Source organism: Tachyglossus aculeatus, chromosome 12 (genome assembly GCF_015852505.1).
Source record: "Tachyglossus aculeatus isolate mTacAcu1 chromosome 12, mTacAcu1.pri, whole genome shotgun sequence".
Taxonomy (NCBI): Eukaryota; Metazoa; Chordata; class Mammalia; order Monotremata; family Tachyglossidae; genus Tachyglossus; species Tachyglossus aculeatus.
The window spans coordinates 5,340,626-5,364,707 of record NC_052077.1 but is presented as its reverse complement, the minus strand read 5'-3'; the positions used below and the strand labels follow the sequence as shown (position 1 = coordinate 5,364,707).

At 40.3% G+C, this 24,082-nt stretch overlaps 1 protein-coding gene across 2 annotated transcripts in view; it reads left to right on the top strand.

Annotated features, from left to right (window-relative positions):
- COL25A1 (collagen type XXV alpha 1 chain) overlaps positions 1–24,082 on the top strand; it is a 561,710-nt gene that overhangs the window by 442,860 nt on the left and 94,768 nt on the right. For both annotated transcript variants that reach the window (XM_038755133.1, XM_038755134.1), the window contains exons 11-15: positions 3,150–3,176; positions 5,303–5,347; positions 13,964–14,017; positions 16,303–16,329; positions 18,836–18,880. In XM_038755133.1, coding sequence (XP_038611061.1) covers positions 3,150–3,176; positions 5,303–5,347; positions 13,964–14,017; positions 16,303–16,329; positions 18,836–18,880 — 198 coding nt within the window. The remainder of the gene's footprint in view (positions 1–3,149; positions 3,177–5,302; positions 5,348–13,963; positions 14,018–16,302; positions 16,330–18,835; positions 18,881–24,082) is intronic.

Sequence of the window (24,082 nt, the reverse complement as noted above, 5' to 3'; positions counted from 1 at the left end):
CTGAGCAAGGGCCACAGGAAGAGGATACATATTTGTGTTGTATGTGAGTGGCACAAACTCCACTTCTTCACAGGGATAAAGAGAAAGGTCCCTGTAGCTTGATAAAGAGTAGGACTGTAGCCTGGTCTCAAATTCTCAGAACTCAAAGTTGGCAAGCTAAATTTCCCTGCTGATCAAATGCCCTCTATTATTTGAAATAAAATAGTAGAAATGACATCTTAAAAAATATATTCTCCACTTGACATTCCATTCACCTCCAAATGTTATTTAAAAAAATGTTTCTGTGAAGGACTTAAGTGAGCACACATTGGCCTACTGTGTAATGACAATGAAGGGAAAATTTCACTGTCATTCATGGCAGTATCAAAGTTTCCCCTCTTTCTGATAGGTCAAAAATACCCACCAGTTGTGTTCAGCTCAGTATTTTGACTTGGTTAAAAGTAAATTGTCTTTCAAATTTTCATCTGATTTAGGATTTAGGCTGACCAATGCATCTTCCCTCGATCACAGACATGGTTTCTTATCAGGAACCCATCTTCAATCAATCAACCACTCGATCAATGATATGTATTGAGGGCCTACTAGGTGCAGAGAACTGTACTAAGGGCTTGGGCGAGTACAATACAACAGAATTAGCAGCTATGTTACCTGCCCATAACAATCTTACATTAGATTAGAGATGAGACAGGTTTATTTAAACTCTTAAGCTAGAAGGTCCTTCTCTACCATCTCAAAGGAACAAAAGAAAAATCCAGACTATTTGCTTTTCTGCCTTAGACTAAGGAAGTCTTTCCCAGGACAAAAATATATTGAAATTTTATGGCAATAGGTTTATCATGGATATTGGTGCCCCAAACAATTGGTTGACTAAGAATCAAGTTATAATGAATGAAAATCCTTAATTTCTCCATCTGAGATTTGCAAATAACAAATCAGATTATGACGATTAAGAATTAACATTAATTATGAATTAAAATGAACTGCCTGCCTTCATTTGAGTCAATCAGGTCAGACACAGTCCCTGACAGATATTACATTCACCTTTCTTTCTTTTGAACAGCTTCTCTTTACCTCTGTGAAAGCCAGAATAGAAAATTCCAAATGTGTTGATCTTCAGTTTCACAGAAGTCCATTCTATTATAATATATTGAAGTCTAATTTTTCAAATGAAAGGTTCTGTTGCCAGAGGTTTGTAGGATCATGAAATGAAAGGCCTTATTGTAATGAACAGTATATTTACAAGGGGAAGTGTGCTAGTGTAGGAAACTGAATTTCTGACTAGTGCAAATAAAATCGCACCTCAAATTCTATTTCCATGTAATTTTTCATAGGTGGTTTCCGTTTTAGTGGATATTATAAGAAAAATCAACTGTCAAAACTTAACCCAGCTCTAGCAAAATGAAATAGATAGAGAGGTTAAACTCCCATCCTCGGGCATCTGTGCCACTATCTGAACTGTGGGCCTTATTTATAAAATTCATTTTTTAAAATCTTAGTAGTTTATTCTCCTTTCCTTCCTTGGCAACTTCAGTCCTACCTGAAGTAATTTGCACTCTGGAAGGAGACATTAGTATAAAACAAAACTTAGCTCGCTGTGGGCAGGGAACATTTCTAACCAACTCTGCGTATACTGTACTCTTCCAAGTGCTTAGTACAGTGCCCTGTACACAGTAAGTGCACAGTAAATATAATCGATTGATTAGCCATCTCATGAAAAGGCAGCAATGTTCAGAGACCTGGCTTCTGTTCCCAGTTCCACTCGGACTTGCTGAGTGATTGTAAACAAAGTGCTTAACCTTCCCAGACTTGAAATAACGTCCCCATAAATCGGGTCACAGGCCCCCTGCTTTTCTCCCAGAGTTATTATTAAAATGGAGAGGTAAATTAAACCATTTTATTTTTTCTTGGACACTGGGGCCCTGGGTGACTGTTTGAGTGAGCCAGACTTTCCGGAATGTGTTCAGAGGGGAAGAAAAGCTTGAAGAGACCAATTAGAAATACAAGACGACAAACCACCATTAAAGAAATCATTATCCTTATCTCTGAGGAAACAAGCCAAATGAAACAAGTTAGACTAATCCATCAATCAGTGGCATTTATTGAGCATTTACTGTGTGCAGAGCACTGTACTAAGCACATGGGGGAGTACACTGGAACAAAAACGGTGGACACATTGCCCACAAGAAGTTTACAGTCTAGAGGGGCCAGAGCCAACCCTAAGCATAGATGCATGATGAGGCTGAAGGAATAATATGAGCAGGGAGCGAGCGTGTCTACCAACTCTGTTTTATTGTGATAATTATGGTTTTTTTCCATGGTATTTGTTAAGCGCTTATTCTGTGCCAGGCACTGTACTAAGCACTGAGGTGTATGCAAGCATATTGGGTTGGACATAGTCCCTGTCTCACACAGGGCTCACAGTCTCAATCCCCATTTTACAGATGAGGTAACTGACGCACAGAGAAGTGAAGTGATTTGCCCAAGGTCACATAGCAGACAAGTGGCGGAGCCGGGTTTAGAACACCATAACCTTCTGACTCAGGCCCATGCTCTATCCACTATGGTACTTTTCCTATTGCTTAGTACAGTGCTCTGCACACAGTAAGCACTCAAACTGAATGATTTTCTGATTGATGAAATGAGGTTCTTTCATGTGGAAACATAGTTGCCTTTCAACCAATTCTGGGAACTGAATTGTCTCTAACGTTCTGAATGATGTTGACATTATAGATAGATTTACCACTCTAGACTGTAGGCTCATTGTGGGCAGGGAACATGTCTACCACTTCTGTTATATCGTACTCTCCCAAGTTCTTAGAACAGTACACTGCACACAGTAAGCGCTCAATAAATATGATTGATGGATTTGCAGGTACTTGGCCAAGAAGCATATAGGCTGAAATAGCCAAATTTTTTTTTAAAGAGAAAAGTCAGAGAATCCTATGGTGTTTGTTTAATGTCATTTAAGAGAAGAGAAGAAAAGGTCCATTGTATATTTTGACACCAAGTTTTCATTTGCTTTGGTATTCAAAGCACCGGTCGGTTTCATTCCAGCATAGGAAGGCTTATACAATTGAAGAGTTTCAGTTGGTCATTTAAGCTTAAATTGGCTACATTATTATGCTAATTGAATTGTTTTCCATTTTCAGGGACCTCAGGGACCTCCTGGACAAAAGGTATAGTCTAAACAACAATGGTGTAAACGTTATTATATTTCATAGGCCCAAACTGAAAAGCAGGAGAGATGGGTGGAATTACCTGCTGTAAAGTAAATCACACTGAAGCAGTTAGCTTTGTCAGTGAATTCTGTTCTCCTAAAATACATTTGCATAATAGGAGTCCTAAGACTGCTAATTCGCTCCACTCTAAGAAATTCAAGCAATTCAAAACAAACTGCTTTCAATCGGTCTGCTAAAGTTGGGGTCTGAAGGATCATCATACTTTTCCTATTCAACTGCTGGTAAAATCATAAGACACAGAGAGGTGAGACTGAGTTTCAGATTGAAGGCATGTTCTTATTCAATTATATCCATGCCAGGTGACCCAAAACTGACCAGAAGAAGCAGAAGATGTAGGTGTTCCTGATAAATAGGGCTTGGTTGCCGTACTCGGTGACCTATCTGTTTCTTTCTGTTGCTAAGGTAACTTGAGATAAGACTGCCTGTGAGTGCTTTCATCATTATTTATACTCATCAGAACCCACTGTCCAGTATAAGGGAGGGAACCACCATTATTAAAGTACTAAATAAGTCAGTAATAAAAGCAAAGAGGTGGCTCATTCCCAGGGTCTTATCCCAAAACCGCCGAGGCCAAAAAATTTAATATGCTTTCAAAAGATGAAAGAAACTGTCATATTGGACAGAAAATAGGCTTAATGTGAAAGAAAGAACCAAGGAGACTAGAAAAAGAGTAGTATCATCACAAGTTAAAAAAAAAAATGTTCCCTGTTCTGATATCTCCGAAGAATGTCTAGGACACAATTTTTATTTTCAATCATTGGTCCACTGGCATTTGTTGGAATAATCTTTGAGCCAAAAGATCGTGCAAGCTAATGGGTGAGACTATAAGTGGAGGGAAACTGTTCTTAGTAATCATGCTTGTAATAAACACAATGTGAAATTGTAAAGTTTTCCCAATCCACACACAGCCAGGATAAAATTACTCCTTAGATAGTACACTTAATCAATATGGGTTGTAAATCATTTTTACATTGATGTAATTTGAAGGCTCATATTCTACTGCAAGATTAATCACATTTTAAATTCAAAGGTAGTTTTATTTTATTAATTGTAATGTTGACTAAGAAAAATCAGCTGGCTCTTTACAGTACAACTAGAGCATGTTCAGACTGTGGGTAAAAAGGTTTGCCCAGAGCCTGAGAGTAACTTGTTTTGAAAAGAAGGTACGTTCATCTGAATCTGGTTATTTTTCCTGCACGCTACATAATTAGTCAACCAGTACAGTCTCGAAATTTTCCCTTCTCATCTCTTGAATCCTTCCTAGGAAGATAAATTCTGATTCCAGTCATCTAAATTGAGACTTTATATTTCAGAAAGTCAATAGCAATAACCGGTCAGTTGGCTAAAATGACCAGGGCACAGGAAAATGCCAACCCAGCATTCCCTCACTCAATTTTGGCATTTGAGAATCCAAAAAGTTTCCAGTATATCACAAATCTATATTTTATATATTTATGCATGTATTTGTAATACATCATTCTAAGGTCCACCGCTAATGTTTCCATGTTAATTTCTCTTTGATTTTTTACTTTTTTTCTTGGCACTGGTTCTTTATTTGGTCAAATGCTACATTTTGATTGCTGCAACTTAAGCTCCATGCAATTTAAAAAGAGTTGTGGGGATCAGTATTGCCAGACCGAGTTGCCATTGCTAACAATTGGTTGTTTGGATTGTGACTTCAAGATGTGATGTTTTTGACCATAAGAGGGACACCTACTAAATTCAGTGGAAATAATAAGGCTCAGTAGTCAAGAAATAAGGACAGTAATAGATTTAATTTGCTGATTTCTAGAGAAAGCACATAGGGTTCAATCTTGCCATCGTTCAGCTGAATTAGGAGGACTGAGCAGGAAATTGGCAGCGCTAGGCTGATTCCCAGAACAGAAGGCCATGTTTAAGTGGATAGGGAAAGTAAACTATTTCAAACAAGAAATTAATTCTTGATTGACATGGAATGTAGACCTTGAGCACTACAGTTGTTAAGTAGGCAAATGTGTAGCTGATGTGATTCAAAGAAATGAACCCATTGAACCCTCTAAACCCAGTCTCTTGTTTTCTCCCAGGGTTCTCTTGGAGCTCCTGGTGTGCCAGGAACGGATGGACAAATGGTGAGTTTTCTAGGACCCTATTTGGGGAAATCCTGAGCTTATCACTACAAAGCTAATTAACTCGTGTTTCAGCTATGGAGAGCATGTTAAAAATGCTGCTTCAATTCAGCATTCATATTTCTGAACGATGACAGCTCGGAGAATGCACTAAGATATCTTGAAATGAAAACATTTGTCCAAGCATCCTGCTTGGAGATGTGCAGAAGCGCTTCCTACAATGCTCTGCACACAGTAAGTGCTCAGTGAATATGACTGAATGAATGACTGGGCCATTGGATGGGTCCAGGAATGACATTTTTTTTTTTTACCTTCACAGAATGGTAAAATGGAAATCAGGTTTCTTCATTCATTCGATCATATTTTTTAAGTGCTTACTGTGTGCAAAGCACTGTATTCATTCAATCATATTTATTGAGCACTTACTGTGTGCAGAGCACTGTACTAAGTGCTTACTAAGCACTTAGGAGAGTACAATACAACAATGTGGGCAAAGACGTTTTTAATGCGAGTATATCAAGGAGCATGTGTTGTGTTTTGACTTTTGCTACCTTCCTTCATTTAGTAAATATCTGAAAGGTTTGGTTTGAATTGCTATTGTATGGGAGTCAAGCCTTCACCATTATTTAAATATAAAATAAAGGAGCCATCCCAAAGCTGGTCATAAACAAAGTGACCTATAAATTACTGTTTGTCCCAATCAATCAATCAATTGTATTTATACAGCACGTATTGTGTGCAGAGCACTGTACTAAGCACTTGGGAGAGTACAATAGAACAATATGACAGACACATTCCCTGACCACAATGAGCCTACAGTCTAGAGGAGGAGACAGACATTAATATAAATAAATTATGGTTATATACATAAGTACTGTGGGGCTAGGAGAGGGATGAATAAAGGGGGCAAGTCAAGGTGTCACTAAAGGGAGTGGAAGAAAAGGGAAAGAAGGCTTATTCAGGGAAGGCTTCTTGGAGGAGATGTACCTTCAATAAGGCTTTGAAGTGGGGAGAGTAATTGTCTGTCGGTTACGAAGAGGGAGGGCGTTCCAGGCCAGAGGCAGGATGTGAGCGAGAAGTTTGTGCCGAGATATATGAGATCGAGGTACAGTGAGTAGGTTGGCACTAGCGGAGCAAAATGTGTGGCCTGGATTGCAGTAGGAGAGTAGTGAAGTGAGGTAGGAGTCAGCAAGGTGATTGAGTGCTTTAAAGTTATTCGTAAGGAGTTTCTCTTTGATGTAGAGATGGTTTATTCATTCAGCCATTTATTGAGCACTTATTGTGTGCACAGCACTGGACTAAGCACTTGGGAGAGTACAATACAACAATAAATGGACACATTCCCTGCGCACAGTGAACTTACAGTCATACCAATGGGACAAGAAATGCTGATAAAGGATCAGGAAAAGACACCCGGGCATTCAAGTGGCAACCACTGGAGGTTCTTGAGGAGTGGGGAAATGTGGACTGAACATTTTTGTAGAAAAATGATCCTGCAACAGAGTGAAGTATAGCCTGAAGTGGGGAGAAGCAGGAGGCAGGGAGGTCAGCAAGGAGGCTGTTACACTAATCCAGTGGGTTAGGATAAGTGCTTGCATTAATGTGGTAACAGTTTGCATGGAGAGGAAAGGACGGATTTTAGTGACGTGGTGGAGATTGAACTGACAGAATTAAGTGAGGGATTGAATATATGGGTTGAATGAGAGAGTGGAGTCAAAGATAATGCTAAGGTTGCAGGTTTGTGAGACAGGAAGATTGGTGATGCCATCTACAGTGATGGGAAAGTCAGGGGAAGAACAGGATTTGGGTGGGAAGATAAGGAGTTCTGTTTTTGACCTGTTAAGCTTGAGACGATGCCGGGACATCCAAGTATAGATGTCTTGAAAGCAGGAGGAAATAAGAGACTGCATAGAAGGAGAGAGATCAGGGCTAGAGATGGAGATTTGAGAATCACCTGCATAGAGGTGGTAGGAACCATGTGAGCGAATGAGTGCTCCAAGGGAGTGGGAGTAGATAGAGATTAGAAGGGGACCCAGAATTAAACCTTGACGAACCCCCGCAGTTAAGGGGTGGGAGGCAGAGGAGGACTCCGCAGAAGAGACTGAGAATGAGCAGTCAGAGAGATAGGAGGACAACCAGGAGAGGACAGTGTCAGTGAAGCCGAGGTTAGAAAATGGTTCCAGGAGAAGTGGGTGGGGAGGTCCACAGTGTCGAAGGCAGCTGAGAGGTCAAAGAGGTTTAGGAGTAGGGGCCATTGGCTTTGGAAACAAGGAGATCATCTGTGACCTTTGAGAGGAAGGTTTCTGTGTAGTGAAGGGAACAGAAACCATATTGGAGGGGTCAAATAAAGTACTGGAGGAGAGAAACTTGAGATAGAAGGTGTAGACAACTCGCTAACGGAGTTTGGAGAGGTATGGTACAAGGGTGATGGGGCGATTTTGCCTCCATTTGTTAGGCAGCTCTAGTGACTCAATCAGTCAATCAATACTATTTACTGTGTGCAGAACAGTACATTAAGTGTTTGGGAAAATGCAATGCTATAAAAATAATCTCATTGAGAGTCAACTACCAAACCTGAATTTAAAAATTAAATATTTTCATCCCTGATAAGCAAGATGGTGAGCACTGTTTTGACACGTGATGCCACCTTCCACAACTCTATATGAGAGAAGCAGTGGGGCTCAGTGGAAAGAGCACGGGCTTTGGAGTCAGAGGTCATGGGTTCAAATCACGGCCCCGCCACTGTAAAATGGGGACTAAGACTGTGAGCCCCACGTGGGACAACCTGATCACCTTGTGACCTCCCCAGCGCTTAGAAAAGTGCTTAGCACATAGTGAGTGCTTAATAAATGCCTTTATTATTATTATTATATAATAACTGTGGTTTATAAATACTATGTGCCAAGCACTGTACTGAGGGCTGGGGTAGATACAATATCATGAGGTCCCACATGGGGATCACATTGTAAATAGGAGGGAGGATGGAAATTGAATCCCCATTTTGCAGATGAGGGAACTGAGGCTCAGAGAAGTTAAGTGACCTGTGGAAGGTTACACACCAAGTACATGGTGGGACCAGGATTATGACCCAGGTCTTTTTACTCCCAGGCCCATGCTCTTTCCACAGGACCACACGGCTTCTCTCCCGCTGTATTTAGAGAGGAGAAAAATTGGACTCTAATTGTATTGCACTATATTCGTTCAATTGCATTTATTGAGCACTTACTATGTGCAGAGCACTGTACTAAGCACTTGGGAAGTACAAGTCAGATCATTTGGACAGCAAGTTTACAGTAATCTTACTATGATTTGTTTTTCTCCCTGTCGATGCATAATCCTCTTTTTTAAAAAATATGATATACACACAGAATAGCATTTTACCTTCTGTGGAGGTGTGAATTTGACAAACCGGTAAAAAAAAGTATTCCTTTCATCATCTCTTCGGTGAAATCCATGCAAAATATTGAATTGGCAAACTGTCAGGGGTGGTTGATGGCTTGCCCACTGGTTTAATACCTGCTAATCTCAGAGCTCAGAACCCTGCTTTCATCTATGACTCGTGACATGAATGATCGTAAATCAGAGCCCTAGTGTATTTTTCTGCAGCTCAAAATAATCACCCTCATACCCGATATCTCTTTCAATCTTTGCCATAGTGAACTCTGTTAGGTGACCATGGGATTTTGTGTGTGTGTACATGCAGCATATAATCTAAAAGTTTTACAATTAAGGTATGGGCCAGGTATTGATTCCTGCTCACCGAGCAGGTTTGGTTAACGTTTAATCTCAATTTCACAGGCAGCTTCAGAATAGCAGTCTCTGGAACATTTTTTCCATTAAAATAGGGTTGGTGAGACCTGGATTAAATGTTGAACAAAGTGACGTGATAAGAAGCAAACAGAAATATGAAGCTTTAAGGTTTACTTATAAAATTGACTGCAGAAACTTAGCTAACAACATATAGTGTGCATTCAGTATATATTATCCATCTAGACACAGAAAAGTATAAATCAGCACAGATGAATGTCATCCTATAGAACTAATGAATAAACCATCATCTTGTTTCTTGAAAACAGGATGATCTTGGAGAAGAGAACGTAGATTTAGAGAAACTGTTAATTTAGGACTGTGCAACTTCCCATCTCTAAATATGGTCTTATGAAGATTGTAGTATGTGGTCTTTTATTTTCACAAAGGAAATGTGCAATTTCCTTAGTAAGGGAAAAGACTGTTACAGATATACTCATGATGGTCATCAAATTTAATTTGTATTTTACGAAAAGGAGCTGACATTTTTCATTTATGAATTTATGTTTTGATTTTCATCATTTCTGTAACATTTTGAAAATTTTTCCTACATATATCTGGGAAATATTGGTGAATGATTTTCCATATTTTAAAGGTGCCACGTAGGTTTAATTTAACTTTATGGGTTTTTTTTTTCCCTTGGCTTGGAACAGAGAATGTAAACTTTCCCATTCCAAGGAACCTAATCCTAATGTAGATCTTTTCGACACAGCAGTGTTGCTTGTCCCAAATAATTATTTATGACCTCTGTTTATCTCAAGTACAATGTCATATTCAATCGATCAATCAGTTGTATTTATTGAAAGCACCGTTCCAGGAGCTTAGGAGAATAGAATATAACAGAGTTGGTAGACATGTTCCCTGCCCCCGAGGAGCTTATAGTCTAGACAAGAGTGAATTCTGGATAAACCCCTTAGGTAATTTGGGAAAAAATTTAATATATCATTTGCAATGTGAAATGACATAAATGGCCAGGCAAGATTAACTCATGACCAGAGTATCTCAAAGAGGGAGATATTTTAAGTTGTCAGCCTGATGATTGAATATAAATCTCATCAATAAGCATACTCCAATGGCAAGAAAAAAATACAGTACTCTTTGTTGATATTTATTAAGCACCTTTGTGTGAAGCACTGCATTGAACTCTGAGGTAAATGTCCCTCATGGAATCACAACCTAAGAGAGAGAAAGCAGAGCAAACAATAAGTTGAAAACAACTGAGAAGCAACATGGCCTAGTGGAAACACCAAGGGCCTGGCAATCAGAAAGACCTGGGTTCTAATCCTGACCCCAGCACTTAATAACAGTAGTAATAATTTTGGTATTTGTTAAGCACTTACTATGTGCACAGCACTGTTCTAAGCGCTGGGGAGGTTACAAGGTGATCAGATTGTCCCACGGGGGGCTCACAGTCTTAATCCCCATTTTACAAATGAGTTAACTGAGGCACAGAGAAGTTAAGTGACTTGCCCAAAGTCACACAGCTTTGGCAGAGCCGGGACACACAGAGCCACAAGCCACGGCCCGTGCTCTTTCCATTGAGCCACACTGCTTCTCTGATCACTTATCTGCTGTGCGACCTTGGGCGAGACACTTCACTTCCCTGTGCCTCAGTTATCTCATCTGTAAAATGGGGATTGAGACTGTGAGCCCCACATGGGACAAGGGACTGTGTTCCATCTGATTAATTTGTATGTACCCCAATGCTTAATACAGAGCCTGGCACATAATAAGCACTTAACAAATACCATAAAAAATTTAAAAATAAATGGAAAAATTGACAATTCAAGATGCCAGTGGAAAATATAGTACAGTTGTTAGAGGAAGGCATTCTAATAAGAATAATCATTGTGGCACTTGTTAAGCACTCACTACGTACCAAGCACTGTACTGAATGGGGGTAGTAGATATAAGGTAATGAAGTCAAAATCCCTGTCCCACATGGGGCTTATAGTCTAAGTAGGAAGGAGAATTGGCCTTATCACGGCTCCAGGCACCATCTTGCTTACAAATAGTCACTCTCTCCCCAGTGGTCAAACAGTTCTGAAGTTTCTGCCGGACAATAGGGCCATCTTAGTCTGAATCCACCTGAGAGAGCTGCAGGGACACCTCCACACTCCTGGTTTTATGGGGGACTCGGACCCAATGGGTTTCTGCTAGTGGTCACCCCACTCTGAAAGGTAGCTGGGATCTTCAGAAAGGAAATACTGAAGATCTTGCGAAAATATTGTTAGATTTTGCACCTCTCAAAATCTCATAGTTCCACCATATGGAATAATAGCTGTAGTCCTTGTGGTGATTAGGGGAAAAGAGATCAACTTTCATAATAATAATGATGGTAATTTTTAAGCGCTTACTATGTGCAAAGCCATGTTCTAAGCGCTGGGGAGGTTACAAGGTGATCAGGTTGTCCCATGGGGGGCTCACAGTTTTAATCCCCATTTTACAGATGAGGTAACTGAGGCACAGAGAAGTTAAGTGACTTGCCCAAAGTCACACAGCTGACAAGTGGCAGAGCCGGGATTTGAACCCATGACCTCCGACTCCAAAGCCCATGCTCTTTCCGCAGAGCCACGCTGCTTCTCCGTAATGGTGTAAGGCCTTGAAAAAATGGCCCCAGAAATTTTTATTTAACCAAGATCCTCTGAGTCTCAGGCCTTTGCTCTTTCCACTGTGTCACACTTCTCACGTTGTATTGTACACTCCCAAGCACTTAGTACAGTGCTTTGTACATAGCTAACACTCAATAAATACCATTGATTGAGTGTGTCTTTTAAACTCCAGGTTGAGTAGGTTAGCGTAAGACAATGCTGTTTCCCCTGACCTATTTGATGCTTCAGGCTTTGGCATACTAGGTATTCTAGGTATTTTGGTGAAAGATATCTCAAAAACCACTCTTCATGTCATTCTCATAGCTAATTTAGCTGTTTTGGCCTGGGTGGAATATTGGTATTTTGTGGACACGTAAATGAAATTCTAAAAGGCTTTACTTTCATTTCAGGAAGTAAATATTGATAGTTATCTGAAAAACGACTTCATTCCCTGCTGAGCTACAGTATCTAATTAAGCCAACCATATATCTCGTTTTATCCAGGATGGCCCTGGAATTTTTTTTCAAGATGTTCCAGGAAATTTTAGAAAATAGATATAAATGTCCCAGACATGGGATTTTTCCCTTCTAATCTTTTCAGCTTCCTTCATTTAACCCCAATTTTTCTTTCTCACTTCAAATATTGGGGTTACCAAGTAGGGATCGGTGTATGCCCAGTCTGTGTTTAGGTATAAAGTTTAGGATTGATCCTGATGTCCAGTTTTTTTTAGCAAAACTCTTATATTCAGCCCATCTGTAGATTTGTTTTCTAGGTACAACATCCAAGGAGTAAAGACCTGAGAGGATTGGGGAAAAAAAACGCAACTAATGTCTTTTTAAATTCAAGACTTCTTGTTCCACAGTTTTTCTCTTCTGGTGTTAACATTAACAATGAAACTGCAATACAAGAAGGAAACAAATCTATCTTGACATGGCTAATGTGGACTTGCCTTCTACTAAAGATTTAATTCCACAATGTTTTGGTGTATCAGTGACAGACTGAGAATCAATTGTGATTGGAATGGCTGCTTGCAGTGGTTCTGTTAAATGATCTACGTTCGTTTTGAACCAACTCTTCATGAAAAATTGTAAGCTCTGAGGACCTTTAAATATGTCTTGCACGTTACTCTTGAAAACTGAAATAGTTGAATAGGCTAGAGAAATGTTTTATATTACGGCTCTAAAACATGTTTGGAAAACTGAAAGCAGTAAGCCGTACTCTAAAAAGTCACTCTAAATTACTTTCAGCCTAACTACTCTAAAGGTCATTTGGGAGCAATACAGTGGGAATAGAGATGCAGTTTAAAGTATGGTAGAGGAAGCACCATCAATCTACCTGCATTTAAGATGTCAGCTGCTGTTTTCTTTTAAAACTACCTGTAGAATGTCCTCAACATCTGGGAGTTTGAAATATTGTCAGGTTTAGGTGGGTGGAAGATTATACAAGGCATAAGAATTGGACTTTTATAAACAAAATAGAACTCTTTCACCTTGCATTTTCTTCATATGTCACTCTAATATGTGACTAAATGGTTATTTTTTTTCCTTCGGAGAGCAAGTGGGCTTTCATATTTACACATGAGTCTACTGATAGCTTTTTGCAGCATATAAAATAGAAATCTTGATGGGTTTGGGTTAAGCCACTCAGAAAGACAGTGTGTTGTGACATTTGTCTGTTTGCTTGTTTCGATGTCTCTCTCCCCCCCCAGATTGTAAGCCTGTTGTGGTCAGGGATTGTCTCTCTTTATCGCTGTATTGTACTTTCCAAGTGCTTAGTACAGTAGGCGCTCAATAAATACGATTGAATGAATGAATTTGGGTAAAACTGTTGGCCTGCTTGAAAAGGCTCGGTTTTATTCTTAATTTAATTCAAATTAATTATGGTATTTGTTAAATGCTCGCTATGTGTCGAGCACTGTTCAGAGCAGTGGGGTAGATAATCAAACTCTTGCCTTAGGATGCCATGATTCACCGCTGTGATGTGAATGTTTAACAATACTGCTCCAAGTTGGAGAGTGAGCTCCCATAGGCCCAGTTCAGGGCTATGTTTTCAGCCTTTTCACTTATCATGCTGTTATACTAATTTAATATCATTTATGCTTTCCTTATAGGCTCCTTTGGATAGGTGACTCCCTGCCAAATTCTAGGCAGTCATTAAGTAGGGGTCACTGGTGGAGGTTTTGTTTTGTTTCCCACGCTAACCTCTTCCTCTCTTATTCTAGGGGGAACCGGGTTTGCCTGGATCAGTGGGGCAGGACGGTATTCCAGGCATTAAGGTGAGTGCCGATAAAACCAAGGGCAGATCTACAAGTGACACAGTTATGCAGCCAACAGTGCGTTACTATTTGTTAGGGGAAGGCCTTTCGGTTTAAACGATTAGATCATCGTGGTTAGAGAGATTAGAGGGATGCAAGCTGCTCCTTTGTTCCAATTTCAAAATAATGTTTTCCTAATAATAACAATCATATTTATTAAGCACTTACTATGTGTCAAGCACTGTTCTGGGTGCTGTGATAGATACAAGCTAATCAGGTTGGACACAATCCCTGTCCCACGTAACTTTGGTATTTGTTAAGTGCTTACTATATGCCAAACACTCTTCTAAGTGCTGGTGTAGATACAAGCAAATCGGGTTGGATACACTCCCTTCCCACATGGGGCTCATAGTCTCAATTCCCATTTTACAGATGAGGGAACTGAGGCACAGAGAAATAAAGTGACTTACCCAAGGTCACACTGCAGACAAGTGGAGGAGCCGGGATTAGAACCCAGGTCCTTCCAACTCCCGGGCCCATCCATTAGGCCACGGTGCTTCTCTACGTCCATGAATCTACGTGACCCCCGCCCACACCCCCCAGTATCATAACAATGCTTCTATCTGCTCTAAGAAGCAAATAGGTTACAACTTTGGATGGTTCTGGAACCTTTTTGGTGAGCCTTGGATTGTCACTGGAAAGTCAACATTCCCAGTTAACTTTGGTTTGGATAGGCCACTGTAGATTGTCGGGAAGAAACCAGACCTGCCGACCACCCGTCTGACAGTTGTGTCCTATGAAAATCTTTCTGAAGGCTTTCTAGTACTCTCCAGAGATGTTTCGAAACCTCTGCGTTGAAAATATTTCCAGTAGCAAAAATGGAGGCCGCCCTGTTGTTATCCCACAAAAGAGAAGGGTGGCCCAGCTTTCTGAGTTAAAATGAGCTGCAATAATAAGAGTGAGGCAGTTTGGCCTAGTGGAAAGAGTGTAGTCCCAGGAGCCAGATGACCTGGGTTCCAATCCTGGCTTCACCACTTGCCTGCTGTGTGACTTTGGGCAAATCATTTACCTTCTCCGTGCCTCAGTTTCCTCATCAACACAATGGGAGATTCAGTGCTCTCTCTCCTACTTGGACTGTGAACCCCACTTGGGACCTGATTATCTTGTGTCCATGCTAACATTTACTATGGTTCTTGGCCCCTAGAAAGTGCTTAACAAATACCACAATTAGTATTATTACTGTTAATTATTATTTACGGAACTGGAGCCTAGGAAATACTTCTAAAATTCATAGTCATGTTCCTCGCCCAACAGGAAAGGAAGCGTGTTTTGGAACCACTATCAGTCATCGCTCTCTTTCCTTTCCAAACATAAAAGAGTAAATGATGGGACTTGGTGCTAAAGTCAGGTTCACAGGACCATTCTTGAGTTGCAGGGATGGTGGTAACCAGGGAAACTGGTCAAAAATGCATGAAGCTGGTTTTAGTGAATGATAAGAGACCTGCCGCCAAACTAGAGTGGGAAGTAATTAAAAAGAACACAGAGGTTACCATAAACCAACTCTTTTTGGGTGAGAAACAGAAAAGCAGAGTGACTCTTGTCCATGCATACCACAAATTCAGTGGTTTCACAATGTGAGCACTTAGCACAGTGCTCTGCACACAGTAAGTACTCAATAAATACCATTGATTGATATGTATGTATTCTGAGGCCCTTTTTCTTCCTTCTCTGCCCTAAATGAGGCTGTAGCGAAACTTTCTTCCAACCCCAAGAATTCCCCGATCATTCATTTTTAAGCTACATTTCCCAGCTTTTGGAAAAGGAAGACCCTCCAAAGCATTCTAGTCACTCTGGGATTCTGCTCCTTCCTTCTCACTCGTCAAAGATTGTGCTCCCAAGTAGTGGCTCTTCGGTGTAAACATATTCTGGAATGACAAGAAGCCTTTCCAGGGAGAGGGATGCTGAAATATCTTTCCACCATTCTTCTGGAGGGAGTAGATATGGGTCTCTGAGATTTGATTTTTCTCCTTCACTCTCTACAACCTTGGAGTTAAAACATAACCGATACAAACTATACCTTCCCTTGACTCCCCAGTCTAGGAGCAAGAGAACCTACTTCTATTATCCGAAAGACTTATTTTTTAACAGTTATTTCTGCTCAACTTTCAGAGCCAGTGTCTGTGCAAGTTAATTAAAGGTTAATATTTTCTGGGCCTAAGCCGTGATGTTAAACTGTGTACGTTTTGCTTTGGATGTCTTAGTGATACTTCTGAATCTTTGAATCTCTGCTCTTCTCTATTGATCAGGGTGACCCTGGAGAGAGAGGAGAAAAGGTAATTTTTTTTTGCCTTCATCTATTTTCTTTCAAAGTGATGAAAATACAAAGTGATGGGAAATAGCATGGTTTAGTGGAAAGAGCACAGTCCTGGGAGTCACAGGACCTGTGTTCTTATCCTGGCTCCTCTATTTGTCTGCTGTGTTCCATTGAGTGACTCATCTAACTTCTCTGTGCCTCAGATACCTCATCTGTAAAATGGGGATTGAATGATATCTTTGATTTAGACTTTGAGCTCATTGTGGGCAGGAAATGTGTCTATTGTTATATTGTACTCTCCCAAATGCATAGTACAGTGCACACAGTAATTGCTCAATAAATATGGTTGAGTAAGTGAATGAATGTGGGACATGAACTGTGTCCAATCTGATTAGCTTGTACCTACATCAGTGCTCAGTATGATGCCGACACATAGTAAGCGCTTACCTAATGTCATTAAAAAATACAAATAAGCACAGACTTTGTCTACAAAAGACCCTGGATTTACTTATGCGCAGATATTAAATATAGGCAATAATTTCTGTATATAGGCACAAATTTCTGTCTTTGCTCTTTGATTCAGTGGTAGAAGAAAAGCATGTGTTTCTCATGTGTGACTACTAAACTGTTTTTAATACAGAGTCTTTGAAAAGGGGAAATGACAGGGAAACAATATAAATGCAGGCCCTTATATTAAATAGATTTTAAAAATCATAAGTTCCCCATGTATGACAGAGACTGTGTCCAATCAGTCTTCAATCTACCCCAGCACTGCTTGGCATCTAGTAAGTGTTTAATAAATATTGTTATTATTGTTGTTGTTATTATCAGTCCTCACAAATTTCTACCTTGCTGTAAAATTGGCATTGGGCCCTTCCACACTAGCCCCCTTTCACCATCCAATCCCTTCCTTCCGATCCTCACATCACTAAGCTCAGAGAATACAAATTTCTCACTGAGTTTATCCCAGATCCCTATGCAAAGCAAACATAAAGGGGAACAAACAGAAAAAAACAGAGTATATTCAGTTTAGACCCAGTACCTCCTTTACTTTCGACTGCCACTTATTTCCTTCAGGTTTCCGCCGACTTGTGTACACCTGTAGGGCTGCTCTGTTTATTGTATGGCTCCCTAACCCATCAGTGGACCCCACCCCAGATAATTGTAAAGGGACCTTAAGCGCTTAGTACAGTGCTCTGCACACAGTAAGCGCTCAATAAATACGATTGATGATGATGAGGACCTAAACTCCAGTTCCAATGTAGGATAATGAGAGTTTTGTCTGTCCAAGCACAGAAAGGCAAAGAGTGCTGGATGGAGTTCACCAGTGAGTCTTTTAACAAATTAACCAAAAACTACCCACTTTGCTTCCCCAGTGGAACTGGTTTCACTTGTTTCTCTGAATGGACCTCTTCCACGTGACTGATTTTTTGCACTGCAGAGGACCTGTTGGAGAAAGTGTAAAATCTAGCTCAAAATAGAGACTCAAGATCAAGAGATCCTTTTGTTGTCCATATTAATTTTCACAGCATCCAGGGAATGTTGATTCATTCATTCATTCAATCATATTTATTGAGCTCTAACTGGGTACAGAGCACTGTACTAAGCGCTTGGAAAGTACAGTTCAGCAACGGAGAGACACAAACCATGCCTACCACGGGCTCACGGTCTAGAAGGGGGGAAACAGACATCAAAACAAGTAAGCAGGCATCAGTAGCATCAATATAAATAAATAGAATTATACTATTTGTGATCCTACTATTTAGCATGAACTAGAGGTGCAAACCAGTTAATATTATACTGCATCTAATCTAAAAGTGATGTACCTATAATCCACAGGCATCTATAATTCAGGGAAAAGTTATCATTATAGCACAGGTACTATTCCTTCTCTCTTCTAAAGGAGTGCCATCTAATAAGTAGTAGTAGTAGCTGCATTGTTTGAGCGTCCACTTAATGCAGTGCAATGTCCTAGGGTCTCAGAAAGGACAGAATAAGAAAGTGATGTATTCCTTCCCCACAAGGAGCCTTCACTCTACTGGGGAGAGAAACATAAAATATAATACCTGCAATAAATATTCATTAAATATTTCATAATGCATAATGAATAATGTGTAGAATTCACATTGGACACAGAAGACTCAATCAGTCATATGTGAGCGCTTATTTGTAGGCAGAACACTATACTAAGCACTTGGGAAAGTACAATACAACAGAATTGTTAGACACATTCCCTGTCCACAATGAGCTTATAATCTAGAAGGGGAGATAGAGCCATCTGTAAAGAACAATGAATATTCATAGCACAATCTGTGACCCTTGCATCCAAAATCCACACTTTGCTTGCTTACAGGGATTGGGGTTTTTGAACTGTTGAATTAATTTAGGGAGCTTAGATGTTATCTAAAGACACAAGCTGGAGGAAGAGTAAATTTTACACCAGGACCTTTGGTTTGAAAAAGGATAGAAATGAAGAAAAATGCACTTGTTATTTCCTGGAAATAATGACAACTTTCCTTTTTTAGGGAGACGTTGGCGAGAGTGGACCCAAAGGTGACCTCGGTGAAAAGGTAATTCCTTTGGAAAATTGTTAGGAAGGAAGTGTTGTGTGAATGACCCAAGAATTACAGTTAGGCAGAAACAGAAATTCAAGAATGATATGGGTTCAGAGTGGTTTAGGTGAAAAGTTAATGGGAAAGATACTACATAATTACTCAAATGTGATAGTTGATCAGATTATCACACGAAGACCCCAAACCAGAATGCAATAAATCACAGTGTTTGAAAATAATAATCAATCAGCTGTATTTATTAAGTGCTTACCGAGTGCGGAGTACTGTATTAAATGCTTGGGAGAACACAGTACAACAATTGTCATTTTCTTGTCAAGGATAAGAAATTTAATACCCAGGAATTTGATTTTCAGGCCCATGCCTATTTGCATAGGCAAGTAGTATAACTCAGTTGCACAGCAGGAAGTGTCTTTTAAAATGTTGACCCTGACTTGATTCATTTTGTTCAATTTAAAGAAGTAAATTTTCAATCCAGAGTGTTGGGATTTAACTGATGGGTTCCACTTATCTTACAGTGCTTGAATAAATCCCCTAGTGCCGAGTTTTAAAACTTGTCTTTCAATTGCTGCCAGAATCCCACAAACCTGGAAATGAGCAGATGAACAATTTGTAGTTTCATCTTTATGGTTAGGACTTCTATCATTCTTTCAATCATATTTATTGAGCGCTTACTATGTGCAGAGCACTGTACTAAGTGATTGGAAAGTACAATTCAGCAAAAAAATAGCAACAATCCCTGCCCCCGTTGGGCACTATCATGCCAGGTATCGCTGAAAAGAGGAGTCGGGGTAGCTCAAGATAGCTCCATTTTTTAAAAAATGATTTTTGTTTAAATATTTACTATTTGCCAGGCAGTTTATTATGCACTGGGGCACATACAAGCTAACCAGATTGGACACAGTCCATGTCCCGCATGGGGCTCACAGTCTTAATCCCCATGTTACAGATGAGGTGACTGAGGCCCAGAGAAGTGACGTGACTTACCCAAGGTCACACAGCAGACAAGTGGCAGAGCTGAGATTAGAACCCAGGTCCTTTTTCACTCCCAGACCTGTGCTCTATTCACTAGGCCATGCTGCTTCTCTACTGACTCTGCCTTTAGACTTCCTATTTAGGTCAGTTTGATGGAGTTACAGCCAACAGATCGCAATTAGAAGGCCTAGATGAAGAATAAGTGGGCTCAATGTGAAGAATTCTTTATCTGTTCTGCTCTCAGAAGGCAGAGTGGGGAAGTTCTTCTTGGGAAATATTAAGTGCACCAGAGGAAGCAGTCCATTATTCAGATTCTACAAAGTGGAGATTTATCTTTGTTTTTTTTTATCAGTACCTATAATATTGTTTGTCCAAGAGAATGATATAGTTACCCAATTTATGTTGTCCTTGATCACATAGAAGCAGTCAGCAGTGTCGCTTAGTGGATAGAGCATGGACCTGGGAACCAGAAGGAACTGGGTTCTAATCCCGGCTCTGGCACTTGTCTGCTGTGTGACCTTGGGCAAGTCACTTAACTTTTCTGTGCCTCGGTGACCCCCTCTGTAAAACAGGGATTAAGATTGTAAACCCTATGTGGGACAGGCACTGTATCCAACCTGATTTGCTAGCATTTAGTCCAGTGCCTGGCAGACAGTAAGCGCTGAAAAAAATACCACAATTATTTTTGTCTACCCCAGCGCTTAGTACGGTGCCTGGCACATAGTAAGTGCTTAAATAGCAAAACAGCACTTAGAACAGTGCTTTGCACATAGTAAATGCTTAATAAATGCCATTAAAAAATAAAAAAATACTAATGGTGATGATTGTTAAACACTTCCTATGTGCCAAGCAGTCTACTAAGCACTAGGATAGATATAAGATAAGCAGGTTGGACACAGTCCCTGTCCCATATGAAGTTCAAAGTCTAAGAGGGAGAATGGGCTTTAAATCCCTATTTTACAGATGAAGAAATTGAGGCCCAGAGTAGTGAAGTCACTTGCCCAAGATCACACAGCAGACAGGTGGCAGAGCTGGGATTAGAACCCAGACCCTCTCACTCCCAGGCCTGTGCTCTTTCCACTGGGCCCCACTGTTTCTTGTCACAATGTCCAGTGAAGTGATTACTTCAGGATGGCAATAGCGATTGCCCTTAAAAGCTGAAGTTCCTTTTACCTCTTCTTGATGCTGCTCAAGGGACTGGCACGTTGGGATAATGGCAAATTTTCAGTGGATTGGTTTTGTGTGGGCCACATCAGCCGTTTGGAGCCAATTAGAGAGGGCAGGTCGCATCAAATGACCTGCTCTGTAGCACTCAAATGGGATTCCCGGGAAGAATTTTGTAACCAGGCTAATCCCATTGGTTCTTCACTCCTTCTGTGGACAAACAAGGCTAACGTGGCCACCACTTATGCCATTTCCACCACTTTTTATTAGCAATAGGACCAGAAGGCGAAGTATGTGACTATCCTGCTGAGGGTGGGAAGGATGGGTGGGTCGGAAGAATTGGAATTGGTAGAAGTTATTACAGAGACACCCGCTATTATGTTTGAAACCTCATGGTTTCACGATAGAAGTGCCTGAGGACTGGAAAATGTTGCATGGGAGAAGCAGCGTCTCCTAATAGGAAGAGCCTGGGAATCAGAGGACTTGGATTCAAATTCTGGCTCTGCCACTTACCTTCTGTGTGATCTTGGGCAAGTCACTTCAGCTTATCTGTGCCTCCATACTTCAGCTGCAAAGTGGGGATTCAATACCTGTTCCCCCTCCTTGTTAGACTGTGAGCCCCTTCTGGAACCTGATTGTCTTGCCTCTACCCCCATTGCTTAGTACAGTGCTTGGCACATAGTATGTGCTTAACAGATGCCATTATTATTACCTTCATGCTATTCCCATTTTTAAAAAGGGAAGAAAGGAAGGCTCTCAAGATTACAAACTGGTCAACATATAATAATAATATATTGAATTTGTATGGAACTTTTATTTTTCAAAGTGCTTTCCCATAACTTGTCTCATTTTTTTCCCCAAAAAACTTGTCTATGAGGAAGGGAGAGGTAGGCATTTCTACATGTCACAGATGAGGAAAGTAAGGGATTCAGTGACTTATTTGGTCACAGTGCAACACGAAAGCAGATAGGGATCTAGAGCCAAGAATCTAAGGTGACCAGACCCACACTCCTTCCACTCCATCTTTCACCTTCCCTTGGAAGTTAATAAAATAATCGTTTCACCCAGGGATGTCAAATTTTTTCCCTCTAAACATTAGCTTGCTACGGGCTGGGAATGTGTCTACCAACTCTCCCTAGCCCTTAGAACAGTGCTCTGTAAAGACTCAGGAAATACCATTAATTGATTAATTGACCCAACCATCAATTTGGCACCATCTAGCAAAACATGAGATACTCGGGGAATATCCAGAGGACTGGATTTGCAGTGAATCACTCCAGACAGATTTAATCTCCTTCTATTCAGGAGGGTAGTTGGATGTTCTCTTGAGAATCCTTCCAGTCCTCTAGAATGCATGCTTCTTGTGGGCAGGGAGTATGTTTACCAAATCAAATGTATTGTACTCTCCCGAGTGTTTAGTATACTGCTCTGCACATAGTAGAGCTCTAAAAAATATAATTGATTGACTGATATAATATTGATAGTCATAGAAAAATAGCATGCCCCTATCAAGAATGGTATTAATTTGACTAATATCCAAACCCCTTAGTTTCCACTTCTGGAAAATGAGGAACTGCCTGTTCTGGGAAGTCAAATTTGGAAACTCAAAAATACCAGAGGTGGTACTGGGTTCTAATCCCGGCTCCACCACACACCTGTTGTGTGACCTTGGGAAAGTCACCCAGCTTCTTTATTCCTCAGTTCCCTCCTCTGCGAAATGGGGAATCAATACCTGTTCTCTCTCCTACTCAGACTGTGAGCTCCATGTGGGACCTGATTATCTTGTATCTACCCCAGTGCTTACTAGTCTGCTGTGTGACCTGGGGCAAGTCACTTAGCCTCATCTGTAAAATGGGGATTAAGACTGAGCCGCATCAATCAATCAATCAATCGTATTTATTGAGCACTTACTGTGTGCAGAGCACTGTACTAAGCGCTTGGGAAGTACAAGTTGGCAACATATACAGTCCCTACCCAACAGTGGGCTCACAGTCTAAAAGGGGGAGACAGAGAACAAAACCAAACATACTAACAAAATAAAATAAATAGAATAGATATGTACAAGTAAAATAAATAAATAAATAGAGTAATAAATATGTACAAACATATATACAGGTGCTATGGGGAAGGGAAGGAGGTTAGATGGGGGGGATGGAGAGGGGGACGAGGGGGAGCATAATTACCTTATATCTACCCCAGTGCTTAGAACAGTGCTTGGCACATAGTAAGTGCTTAACAACTATCATAATATTATTTTTATTAGTAGTAGTAGAGTGCTTGGACTGTGAGCCCACTGTTGGGTAGGGACTATCTCTATATGTTGCCAACTTGTGCTTCCCAAGTGCTTAGTACAGTGCTCTGCACACAGTAAGCGCTCAACAAATACGATTGATTGATAGAGCTTAACAAACACCACAATCATCATCACTAGTTGTTAAAATTTCTTGCCCTGCCTCAAAGAAAAAGTACTGGCTGGTTTGTTACAGACATCTAAGTGGCTGAGGATGAATAGGCATAACGATATTGCATTTACATAAACTATATCACTTTGGAGAATTATATAGCTTCCAAGATTTGGGCAAAGGATTTGGCACATTTTAAGTCTCTGAAAGGTTGCTAAGCATTTAAAGATGTATAGCATTTATAAGGATTTGCCTCAGTGGCATTGTTTTTCGGTCAATTATAAGTCATTACTCTTCCATTTTCAAATTTGCAAAGCCACAATTACTGCTTGAAAAACAGTCCAAGTTCTACATTGTGAAATGCCTCCACATAGGCGCCCTCCCCTTCTAAGCCCTACATGCCAAAAAATTCATTTCTAGATAGTTTTGAAATCAAAAGATAACTTCTTTTCCTCTTTCATTTGAAGTATTTGGCTGAATTTGGGCACAAGATTTAACCAGTGGGCTAAATTCAGCATGGGAAATACTTCAGATAAAAAGAAAATGATATACATAAGCTATAAACAAGTCAGTCCATAAAGGAGCAGGAGTGTAAATAGAAATCTCTAATGTGTAACGTGGAATCTGAATTATACGGTTCATCCCTGCAAATGTTATGATT